The sequence below is a fragment of the Hyperolius riggenbachi genome, chromosome 4, assembly GCF_040937935.1.
Source record: "Hyperolius riggenbachi isolate aHypRig1 chromosome 4, aHypRig1.pri, whole genome shotgun sequence".
NCBI lineage: Eukaryota > Metazoa > Chordata > Amphibia > Anura > Hyperoliidae > Hyperolius > Hyperolius riggenbachi.
In genome coordinates, this window is record NC_090649.1 from 17,781,277 (window position 1) to 17,794,495 (window position 13,219).

The 13,219-nt window shown below is 43.3% G+C and overlaps 1 protein-coding gene across 1 annotated transcript in view; it reads right to left on the minus strand.

Moving 5' to 3' along the window:
• Window positions 1–13,219, minus strand: part of LOC137504562 (E3 ubiquitin-protein ligase RNF213-like) — a 526,907-nt gene that overhangs the window by 418,487 nt on the left and 95,201 nt on the right. Inside the window, exon 9 of the mRNA XM_068233144.1 lies at window positions 3,132–6,674. Coding sequence (XP_068089245.1) covers window positions 3,132–6,674 — 3,543 coding nt within the window. The remainder of the gene's footprint in view (window positions 1–3,131; window positions 6,675–13,219) is intronic.

Consider the following 13,219-nt stretch of genomic DNA (forward strand, 5'->3'; position numbering starts at 1 on the left):
TTTATCGCACTTTGTTAATTGCGGCACGGTCTTGGTGGTGTACTTGCTGACATGCCCCTGTGGGGCATTTTATGTCGGCAAGACAAAACGTGATTTAAGATCTCGCATGTCTGAGCACATCACCAGCATTGTGAGTAAAAACACCTCGGTTGTTCCCACCCCCGTGGCCCGACATTTTAAATCGGTGCACGGTGGCAATCCGTCGGGGGTTCGCTTTATAGGTCTAGATCGCATCCATCGCACGATTCGTGGTGGTAATAGTGATCGCCTGCTGCTCCAGAGGGAGTCTAGGTGGATCTTTGACCTTCGAGCCACGGATCCACCTGGACTCAATGAAAATAATAGCTACTCCTCCTTCTTATCTCCTTAGTGTGGGCTCTCCCGGGTTGCTGAACTGGGTGTGCCCTCCTCCTCTGCCTGTGACCCGCCGGTATGTGCTAGTGCAGCGTCCCCACACGTGAATCATTGCAGTACTCCACATCTACACATGTGGAGTTGTTTAAACACATTAAAGGAATAGTGATTCCTTATTATTTTTTGTGTGTGCGGAGACTATTTCATATATAGTAGATCTCCTGTACATACATGTTGACTGCTATTCTATTTTTCACCACGTAGTAATTGATACATTGTACATATTTCTATACCCTATTGGGCTGATGTTTACCTTTGATGTGTCTAGTATAGTATGTATAGGGCTCTAGGTCTGGACGCTCTTATCGCTCCCTTGACAGGGCTGGCTGGGCTTCTTAGTCCCACACCCTTCATTTGTGACTCTTGCCTACTTCTTTGTGTAGGCATGGCTGGGGGAGCGTTTGGATGTCTGTGTATGGCTGGTTGGATGTACTCGGCCTCGCCTGTCGGTGGTTGATGCGCGCCCCCCCCCCCGGCTCATGAGTGGATGAAGCTGCTTGCCTCTCTCCCTCCTCCCTTTGGGGATTGGGCCGTGTGGGGCGGGCGCTGCGAGGACTGATTGGTGAGCTAGAGTATTTTAGTTGGACGCAAGGATGTGTGTCACACTTGTGCTACGCCCCCCTTTGAGAAAGCCGGAAGTCCGGCGAAACATGTCAGGACAGTGTGGTCGAGCGTCCTGAGGCTGCCCGCACCGGCTGCTGTGCCACCGCGCACCCACCTACCCCTCTACCCGCAGGCTGGACTCTGCTCTCTCCAGTACGCTCTACATCTGGACCCTGCTCTTTGCACTTGCAGGCTGGACTCTGCTTTCCTTAGCACGCCCTGCTTTGTGACATGTAACTCAAGCTTACAGCATAGAGACACTCTGGGAAACGCTCTCAGACGACCATTGCTGCTGGCAGGATGGAGGTATTCTTTGTATCTTCCGACACATACATGGATTGGAACTGACAGGACACCACCTACCTGGTATTGTATGCTTAGCTCTTTTGGAGGACCTGATGTGTCCATGCTTTGCACCGCACGCTGGCAGCTTGCAGTGTCTGTCGCCCCTGCTTATGTGTTGATGGACCTTGCTTTGCTTCTTCTTAGTCCTGCAGCTTATTGTTGCTCTCTATCTGTGCCCTTTTGAACAGCCTGCCCTCTACAAATGCTGCAACTTTTTGACTCGGAATATTTACTCCTTTGCAACACCATCTGGGTTGCGGATTGCTGGGTTACTGGCGGCTACCTGACATTTGGTTGTCAGTATTGTTGAGCGGACTTTTTGAAATATCCAGTCTTAAGTACATCAAACTGGCTCATGCATGAGTTCCTACAGTTAAGCTGCTACTATTAGTGATTATGGGGTTAAGTTTGTATGGTGGTTTGCGTATGTGGTATGAGTGGGCGGTGTGTTGACAGCCATCAGGATGATTCTGTTTTTATGTGTCAAACCTTTTTTATGCACCTTCTTTTTTGATAATTAATAAAGCATTTTTTGATATTTTCTTAATATATGTGTTCTTATTGCTTGGAGTATATGCCTCGCATTTGTACCTCCTAAATTGTTTCTTGGTCTCTATCGCACGTTGGCAGTAACGTGGCTGAAGATGTCCCGCTGTGCCTGTATTACGACGACGCGCGGCTGATGAAGGGACAGAAGAGGCGCATGCATAAACAATCTTATTAGCACCTACTGCCATGCCTCCCGGGGAGTTATCACGGATCACGCTGCTGCTGGAGCCGCTCGGGGGACAAGACAATGGACACCGGCATACAGATCATTGCAGCAGCTGCTGCTATGCTGGAACACCTCCGGATAACTCTGCTGCTGCTGAAACAGTGCCCGCCCGGACAGGTAAATTGTTACATTTGGACTATAAGACGCAGTAACCTATTATCCCCACTTTTGGGGGAGAAAAAGTGTGTCTTATAGTCCGAAAAATACGTAGCAGATTTTCTGCTGCTATACTACAGCTCTCCTGGATAAACCTGTTCCTGCTTTCTAGCTGAATATACTGCTCATTTTTTCTGTCCGGTGTTTAGACATTTTCCTACTTCCCCCTCCCTTGCCATACACATACATTTATATCAGGACAGGATTTTAATTGAATATAATTTTGTTTTACAAGTTTTAGATTTAAGTTTTGATTTGAAAAATAATAATGGGTCCTTTTCTAGAGTTTTTAAAGGAATTGTCAGGCAAAAAAAAAATTAGTTTCACTTACCTGGGGCTACTACCAGCCCCATGCAGCCATCCTGTGCCCTCGTAGTCACTCACTGCTGCTCCAGTCCCCCGCTGCCAGCTAGTTTAGTTTTGGGTCGCATTGCATCCATTTGTATGCATTCCCGCTGGTGCAGGAACATGAACACATACATTTTTTTATCATTAGTAGAGGAACGCGAAAACATTTTAGCATTAGCGGTGCAACGCTAAAAAATTTTCACGTTGCACCACTAAAAAATGTATGTGTTAATGTTCCTGCACCAGGGGGAATGTGCAAAAATGAATGCAATGCGCCCGCCGACCCCGAGGACAGCAAAAATGAAACTAACTGGCAGCGGGGGACTGGAGCAGCAGTGAGTGACTACGAGGGCACAGGATGGCTGCATGGGGCTGGTAGAAGCCCCAGGTAAGAGAAACTTTTTTTTTGCCTGACAATTCCTTTAAGAATTTTAGAAACAAAATGTCCTCATCTGGTTGTTAAAGAAACTTAGCAGATGGCATACAATACCTCTGTGTATAAAGTACAGGCCTGGGGTCCAGAAGGTACATGATAGGAGAGGAACTCCAACAAGGAACCATGTTGCTGCTTTTTGAAGTACTCGTCAATTAACTCTTCATCACATAAGCGAATAACAGAATCAGGTGTTGAACAGTTTAGCAGGATATGTTTTGCTTGATTCTTCACATCGGTTATGTTTTCAGTAACAGAATGTGAGTGCCTCATCTTCTCCACCACTTGAAGGACAACTGAGGCACAAGAGTCAGAATGGTACCCAATAAAGACTTCTGAAGGACTATATGGCTGGGTGTTATGCAGGCTGCTGAATTTCTTTACCCAAGCCTCTATCTCCTGAACTACAGCCTTGTGTGCTTCATTTAGGAAAGTGCTTATATCCAAGTAGTGTTTCTCAAGACGGTTGATCAGGGGAATTGGGAAATCTCTGTAAACAACCTCTTTTTCTTCAATGACTATCAGTCTGAACTTTGGATGTACTCTACACTTAACACGATGTGTGCCCAAGCCCAAGTCAACATATTTTTGACCTGCCAGATAGACATAATACTGGTTCAGTGCATCATAAAGACTTTCATACAGGTTCTGGAGGTTCAGCAGTATCACCATCTTTCCAGTCTCCATGCAGTTCTTAACTTTGTTGATATTTCTACAAATCTGTGAATATTCCTGGTCCTTTGGGAAGCTGGAGCCAAATATGATTTCAGGCTGTTGGTTCTCTTTCAGAAAGATTTGCTGTAAGATTTGTAATGCTGCATAATTTTTGGTCAGTATCAGCAGGTAGCGGCAATCACTGTCACTGTTGACATTCTCGATAATCAGATCTATAGTATTGATTGTTGCTATATTTTCTTTCTCTCCTTTCAAGAAAAAGTCCAAGGCATTAACTTTATCCATCCCACTGAAATTCCTGAGGACAGCCCAAGCAATTTTATCCAACGTTAGGCTGCTTTCAGGCTGTTTAGCAAAATCAAATACCAGCTTAACAAGGCTGTAAAAGTCACGTAGACCAAAGAATTCCTTTCCCTGTCCGCTCCTGCATATTTTAAGGTAAGCATCTGAAAAACTGTAGAAATGCAGTGATACCTTTGGAAGGATTGCTTTATCAGAAGAACAAATCCCTTCTGCACTTGCGATAAGTTCCTGGCTGTCTGGGTCTCCTCGGGAAACAAATATCCCCCTGTTCATTTTTGCTGGGTCTAAAGCCCAGTTAGAGATACCAATAAATCCAACTTTTTTGTGTAGTGAGATGGCATCATCATCAAGACACCCATCTTCAAGCAAAGGATGAAGTGTTTTTAAAGGCATTTTAGGGGAGTCTTCTGCAAGACCAATTTCATCCAGCACAACTACAGATGCATATTCTTTTAAATTTTTCCCTTCTTGAAACCGGGCACATTGCCTAAATGTGCCGATTATACCCTCTGGAGTTGAATGTGGACTGCATTGAAAGGATACCAAATGGATCTCCTTGAGGTTTTTGTACAGTTCTGTGTGAGCCCTTTGGCCTTGCATGGCATCAGCAACAATTGTTTTTGAGAGGGACTTCGAACTTCCAGGTTTACCAACAAGAAACAGTGGTATTCTAAGCTCGGTGCAAACGGCCATCATGAAGAGATTTTCCTTCAAAGCAAGGTTTTTGGCTATGTTTCCCCTTAACTGTACGCCATTTAAGAAAATATCCTGAACAGCTGTTATTTCATTTAAAATCGCATTGGGGTTATTGTAGGGGCAACTGTAGGGCCCTTTAAAGAGTTTACTAATATCTTTTCTGTAATTGACTTTAGTTTCCAAAGATGCATGATAACACACACCAACAGCAAGCACCAGAGACCAGGCTACTTTGTTAGGTTCATTTTTTTTGTCTACTTTTTCTTCCTCTGGCATGGGTGGCTTACATTTCAGTAGTTTATCATGATGTTCATAGAACCACCTGAAGACCTCTATACAACGTTCCACATCCCGAAGGCTCACAAAACTGCATTCATCATTTTTTGCTCTCATGTGTGACTGAGAAGTGGAGAGGACATTAGTCAATAAATCAATATCACTAGAAAAAAGCATCAGCTCTTTTTCCAAGCGTCGCACAATCTGATGTATGTATTTCTTTTCGGTCTCATTATTCAGCTGTCCAAAATCCCACACAAGTGGCATCATACTAGGAGGCAATGGATGCACACGATAAACTAGCTGTCTCAAAGGAATTGACCCAAGTCTTTCCTTGCTCTGATCTGCTCTTACTCTGTAACCTAGACCAGCAGATTCCAAACGTTTGATCATGTCGTCATTGTGCTTTCGGTAAGGGTTGCAAGCAGCAATAATCTGTAGTCCACAGTCCTTTTCTAACAACACACCATCTACAGTATGATCACAGAGAACTTCTTTGATGCAACTAATGGTCTCAGTTGTGTTTGCTTCATCAAAAAATAGCACAGTTTCACATCCTTTTTCTTTTCCTGTGTTATTTTTTGCAATACGTTGGGCCTCTAAAATATTTTTGAAAATCATCTCAGCAGTGGTGCCTCCATGAACTTTTACAAGCTTCATATTTTCTATTTCATGAGATTCTGTGCTCAAATTGCACATGAACTTAATAAGTCTCGTTTTTCCACAGCCTGTTTCCCCCATAATGATAACAGGGATTCCACATCGGAACCTCATTTTAATTGCCAGAATCTTCAGAAAGTTGTCCAGGGTGAGTTCATATGTTTTGTCTGGGTTTGTTGGTGGCTTACCTCCCAATACCAGACACAATTTCTCAAATTTTTCTTGTGTGGATAGCTGGTCAAAGTCAATATTGAATTGCACACCCTGACGCACCAAGTCATCATAAAGCTGTTTGGTCATGATATCTTTCTCGATGATACTTCTATCTCTGGGATTGATGGCATCAAAACCACGTGCATTATTTCGCTCCAGGTGGAATCCAATAAAAGTCATGGTTGTACGGTCGTGATTAAAGAATATATAGGGATGTGGCTCACATTCCCATCTTTTACGTATTGAGAAAGGTTCCAGATCTCCTTCAGTGACTTTATCAGCATTATTCTCTGGTCTTTTCAGGCTTTGGTCTGCAATGAACAAGGAAGGAGTAGCAAAGTCTTTCGCCATTAATATCATAAATTTCACCACAAAATGTTTAAATCCTCGCAGTGTATCTTCAACCAAATCATTACTACAGAAGGGTGTTGATTCACAGTCTTTCAGCTGAAGATTTAGAAACCAAGCAAAATTCCTAAGCTCGGACCAAGAAGGGTCACCTATACCACAATACTTTAGGAATATTTTCAGGCATTTTTCTTGATCTTGATCTTTTTTATGTTCATAAAACACAAATTTGTTTAAACATCTACTTTCAAAATTAGCCAAGTATTGGTACGGTCTCTGAAAACCTTCACTGTGGAATTCTTCAGTGTCCATTCCTGGATTTCCACAATTTCCTGCATTATCTTGTATACTTTTCAGAACTTCTTTAGGTGGGTGACATGATATCTTGGGGAAGAAATCAATGAAATTCTTTTCTACCAATATGGGAACCTGCATATAGAATACATAAAAAACACAATTAGCATTTTCACAGCAACAAAGCGGAAAATATAAATAAAATCACATTTTCAAATTTCCCTCCCCTCCATCGGCACAAGTATCTACATCCCTGTTTAGTAAACAGGGACGTAGATACTTCTGCGCGCTCCCGCGCTCGTTACCACCACCGTTCGTTAGCCGGGAGATCAATAAATGGGAACACAAGTCCCTGTGTGAATAGCTGCAGCTGTCCATGAGACGGCACCGCCATTTACAGAGCCCGTCCACGCAGTGCTTCCTCTTAGCTGGGACAAATGAGCAAATAAAATGTGTGGGTTTTAATTACAGTAGCACGTATTATTTTAGAGTAACCAAGCAGCTCAGGGTGACCCCAAATCACTAGGAGTGTATAGGGGATGAAAGACCTAAAAGCCCTCCTACTTCAAGCACGTATTATTATGGCCAAAAACTGAGAAATAATGCATTTTTTAAATTTGTTCTTATTCCTGTTAAAATGCGTAGTAGTAATACTACACATAAGAAAGTGAGCAGCGAGGACATCTTGTGGCCAAAAAGTAAAATTCTTTTTTTTTCTATAAAATACATACATTGATTCTTTTAAACATTTTAAATTAACCCCTGACCTCCCACACCCCCACATTTTTTATTTTTTTTTACATTTACAATAAAAAAAATACATAAATCGTTACATTAGGGACTGAACTTTAATATGTTTGTCAAGAGGGTATATTACTGCTAGTTTTTTTATTTAAAATGTTAAACGTTGCAATAACCAGGACATATGGGCAAATAAAATGTGCGGGTTTTACTTACAGTAGCATGTATTATTTTAAAGCTATAATGGCCGAAAACTGACAATGTTTTCCAATTGTTTCTTATTTTTCCTTTTAAAATGCAGTTAGAATGAAATAAGTATTAGCAAACAGTACACCTCAAAGAAATCCTAATTGGTGGCGAAAAAATACTCCTATTAGACCTACCAGTAATGGAGTTTCTAAGCGTCTTCCGGGACAACAGGAGATCCGGTCCCTCCTCCGGATCTGGGGAAACGATCAATCAAGAAAGCATTAAAAGCCCCCGCCCACCCTCATTCCAAAGTGACTTATCTCCATAAAACAGAATTATAGAAAGGTGCCCAAAGTAGGGCAGGGTTATAGGCGTTGTCCCGGAGGACGCTTAGAAACTCCATTACCGGTAGGTCTAATAGGAGTATTTCTCTAATCGTCATCCGGGACAACAGGAGAGATAGGCAAGAAGTCTTTTCAATGAAAAAGGCTCACCTAGGGAGGGACAACTGCTTGGAGCACCTTTCTGCCAAACGACTGATCTTGCTGAGATAATACATCCACTCTGTAATGTTTGATAAACGTGGATGTTGTTGACCAGGTTGCCGCTTGACAGATCTGCTGTATTGTTGCCCCTGCTCTCTCAGCCCAGGATGTGGACAAGGAACGTGTGGAATGGGCCTTAATGTTGGTAGGTACAGGACAATTACTAGTCTGATAGGCCAGAATTATGGCTTGCCTAATCCACCTAGCAATTGTCTGTTTTGATGCTTGTTGCCCCCTATTCTTACCTGCAAATAGTATAAACAGATTACTCGATTTCCTGAGCTCTCTAGTCCTAGCCAGATATGACAGAAGAGTGCGTCTCGCATCTAAATAATGGAACTCCCTCTCTTTGCTATTTTAAGCCTTATCACAAAAGGAGGGCAAAATAATCTGGGAACGATGAAATTCCGACGATACCTTAGGAAGGTAAGCTGGATCTAATCTTAAACGAATACTATCAGGACAGATAACCAAAAAGGGTCCTTAATCGATAATGCCTGTAGGTCTCCTAACCTCCTGGCTGACGTGATAGCAATCAGAAAGGCTAACTTGAAGGAAAGGAGCTTAATGTCAATTTCATCAATAGGTTCAAAAGGAGGCCTCAAGAGGCAATTGAGAACCAAGGATAAATCCCATTGAGGAAAAATCTTCTGTCTCACTGGGGTAGATCTTTGAATGGCCTTAAAAAAGTTCCTTACCAGTTCCTCCTGAGCTAGGTGTCTATCTAACAGGATAGACAGTGCCGAGCATTGTACTTTAGAAGTACTATGCGCCAGCTTCATCTCAAAACCATCATGGAGAAAATCTAGAACTGAACTAGTAAGGTTAACATCCTTATTCCTTGAAGTGCACCATGACAGAAAAAAACTTTCCAAACTTTCCGATACATTTTCTGAGTTACTGGCTTTCTGCATTTCATGAGGGTTTCAATGACCTTCTCTGAAATACCTTTTTTCCTCAGAATCACCCTTTCAGGATCCAAGCTGCCAGTTTGAATAACTGGATTAACTGGGGCTTGGGATGACTCAGAGGACCCTGCCTCAACAGGTCCTGTCGTATCGGGAGAAGGAGTGGAGCTCACTCTGATAACCTCAACAGGGTTGCATACCAAGGTCTTTTTGGCCACATGGGGGCTATCGAGATCATTTTTACTTTTTTCTTTTTGTAGCTTTACTAGAACCTGAGGTATGAGAGCTAATAGAGGAAAGGCATAACATAGATTGTACTGCCATGGGAGACTGAGTGCGTCCAATCCCAGAGATCCTGGGCACCTGTGAAGGGAGAAAAAACGATCCGTTTTCGCATTCTCTGGGGAGACAAAGAGATCTATATCCGGTGCGCCAAAAACCTCCGATACCGCGTGGAAAACCTCCGGATGGAGACTCCAATCCGATTGACTCACTTGTTGTCGACTCAAAAAATCTGCTTCCTGATTCAACACCCCTCTTATATGAATTGCAGATAAAGATAGAATCTTGTGCTCTACCCAGTTGAAGATCTCTGAGGATAGGGACATGAGATCACTGGATCTTGTCCCTCCTTGCTTCGCCAGATAAGCCACCGTCGTAATATTGTCGGAAAAAATCAAAACATGTCTTCCCTCTATCATTTCCTGAAATGCTAGAAGGGCCTCCCAAACTGCCATCAGTTCTCTGAAATTGGACGATTTCCTTCTTATGTCCTGGGACCAGGAACCCTGTGCATGTTGCCCCAGAGCGGTTGCCCCCCAGCCCCATGAACTTGCATCTGTAAAAAATTTTATCGGGTTTGATTGTCTCCACCACCTCCCCGTCTGTAAATTTTCCTGCTTCAGCCACTACTTTAGACTGACTTTCACTGGATCCGGAATGGTAATTCGAAGATCCAGAGAATCCTGGGATTTGTCCCAATTTGTCAGAAGTACTTTCTGTAACAGTCTGCCGTGAGACTGAGCCCACATCACGGCCAGGATTGCAGCCGTAAATAGACCCAGAAGTCTCATAATCTGACGAAGAGAGCATTCGTCTAACAACATCTTCTCCACCTCTAACTGGATTTTTAGAACCTTTGCCTGAGGTAGAAATTTTTTCTGTAACATAGAGTTTATCTGGTATCCTAAAAAGGTAATTTGCTGAGCAGGGATCAAAGCCGACTTGGCATAATTTATGATCCAACCTACCCGCGTAAGGGTTGTTATAACAATCTCCCTGTGTGCTAGAATCAAATCTTCTGTTTCTGCAAACACTAGGAGATCGTCCATATAAGGGACAATCGAAATACCCTGTAATCTTAGTTCTTTCATCACTTCGGCCAGAACCTTTGTGAAAATCCGAGGAGCTAATGCAATGCCGAAAGGCAGAGCCTGAAATTGGATATGACGAATCCGAAACTGATCTCGGATCGCAAACCTTAAATATCTCTGATGACCTGAAAAAAATCGGTAGGGTTGGAATTCCCGAGCGTGAAGCCTCCTTTCCCTTTACCTTTCGGAAAGGACCACTTCCTCTGCACAGTCCGATTTTTATTAGGCCAAGTTATCCCCTGTTCATTAGCCCATTTCTTAGCTACAAAGGGTCTTTTACCCTTTAGGACCCTCTTTTTATTCAGGAACTGTTTCCCTTTTTCCGCAGAACGAGATAAAACATTATCTAATTCTGTTCCAAAAAGAAGATTACCTTCAAAACATAACTTATTTTTAGAGGTTAAATCCCCCTCCCAGGTTTTCAGCCATATAGCCCGTCTGGCAGAATTAATGAGCGCAGTAGTGAGCGCTGTAATTCGAACCATTTCAGTAATTGCATCTGCCAAAAAGGCAACCGTTTTGAGAACCACTGGTAAAGAAGCCGCATAATCCTTAGACGGAGCCCCTTTTTCAATCTGGGAAATTAGATTATCCATCCAAATTCTCAAATTGCGAGATATACATGTAGCTGAAATCCCAGGAAGGAAACCAAATGCTGCTGAATCCCAAGCTTTTTTAAGGAGACCCTCAACTTTTTTATCCATAGGATCTTTAAGGGTCCCTGCATCCTCAAATGACAAATCTGAATCCTTAGAGTATTTAGCTAACGCTGCATCCAATTTGGGGCATTTAATCCATTTATCAATGTCAGACTGAGAGAAAGGGTATTTCCTCTTAGATGATTTAGGAATAGGAGTTAATTCAGCAACTGTTTCTTTAATTTGATCAGTAGCATAAACCGCTTTAAGATACTCAGAAGATTCGTCAGGGGAAAATAGAAATCTCAGAGTTCTAAGTAAATGTTCAGCTTCTGATTCATCAGACTGAGGACGTTCACCTTCCTCTAAAGATATAATTTCTGATACCTCTTCCCCTTCCTCCTCCCCCTCCTCTCCCATTTCTTCCTCCTCCTCAGCTCCTAAAATATCCGAAATGCAAGACGGCTGAGAGAAAAACCCCGAAGGGCCCGGGAGTGAAGCTGAGAAAGGGCCAGGTAAAGGCTCAGCAGCTGGAGGAACAAAAGATTCTTTAAATTTATCGAATGTCTCCTGCATCCTAATATTCACCGATTCCATAACACCCTTTAAAATGTTGGAAGTTTCTGAAGCTACTAAAGCATCTATACATGATTGGCAAGCATTTTTAGGAGCTTCAACTGGAATCTTGCTACAAAATCCACATCTTTTATACTTCTTTTCAGGGGCTGTAGCAGGATTTTTGGGCTCAGTTTTTGCCTACAATATAAACACACAAAAAGACAATGTCTGAGCCCATTTGGTTAAATAAGACCATATAAATTCCTCCAAAACAGAGGACTCACCACACCAGAAGCCGCCGCTTGGGGCTGGGTCTGCCCTGAAGGCTTTGCAGCCGCTTGGGCTTCCATGCTGGTCTGTGCGCGTCCTCCAGGAAACCACTTCCTCCTTCCTGGTCCTCCGCTTTATCTTCCCCTTTCTGCCGCTCGACTGATGACGTCAGAGACCCGGAAGCTACTGCGGCTGAGATAGAAACTACGGCGATTCCCTCCGTGAGCCAGCGTCCAGTAAGGAGGTAGGGGAAAACGCTGTTGTGCCACCATGAAGCGGATTTCCCTCCCCCCCAAGAAAGACAGGCCCCACAGGAATCCCCTCCGGAAAACACCCAAGGCCTGTCACCCTCTGGCAAGGTAAAAAACAACAATCGGGAGCTGCTTTCTTGAAGGTGTTTCCTGGAGGGAAACACAGATGAACTGAGGAATGAGGGTGGGCGGGGGCTTTTAATGCTTTCTTGATTGATCGTTTCCCCAGATCCGGAGGAGGGACCGGATCTCCTGTTGTCCCGGATGACGAGTAGAGAAAACAAGATATAGATTGTTTTATGAATTGAAGGAGTGCTATTTCTCTGGTGATTACGGGGAAAACTTTGGAGGTAAAGTGGTTAATAGACAATACAGTAAACAGAAACTCAAACAGTATATGAATTTTCCACTATAAAACTTAGGCTGCATTTTTGGATGGCCGACAATTGCCAGCAATTCACAAAAACACTTTGCCAACGGTGGGGAACCTATTAGAGCAACAGTGGACTCCCCAGGCTCTTTTAGCCGGGTGCTCCACCCGGCTAGATTTGGTGACCACCCGGCTGTCATCAGCTCACCTCCTCACCTCCTCTTATGCTGTAAGCAGAGTTGCCCTGCATTTTCATCTCAAACCCACCCGCCTACTTTTTCCTACCACCCGGCTGCTATTTCATGCCACCCGACTGGAAAAAAATTCTGGGGAGAACTCTGAGCAATTGCGATTATGTCACATCGCAATTGCAGGACATGCAGCATTTTGGATGTGTTTGTGCTCCAATTCAAAGAATAGGAGTACTGCAAAATCACTTTTGAATCACTTTTCATATCGGCTTTACAGTGATTTGGGGAGACATTTTTTTTTTTTTTAATGAAGCTTAATATACCGATTTCTGATGTCCATCTATAGCCCCGCCCCCAGTAGTAGAGGGCACAGGGACTTCTCCGATTGGAGCTAGAGGAGAGTCTATAACTTCTTCTGCAAGGGGTGGGACTAAGGGCAGAAGTCAGACATAGGGATACCTGGTAAGTACATAAAACTTTATTTACACAGACAAATGATAAATTGGAAGCACTGTACAGTTTGCTGCAAAGTGCTTCCAAATGCTGATAATCACGATCGCTCTAGGAATCGCTACACACAGTGCTTACACAATTTCAAAGTGCTGCTGTGATCCCTTGTGGGTCCCTGCCCTTACAAAATGGAGGG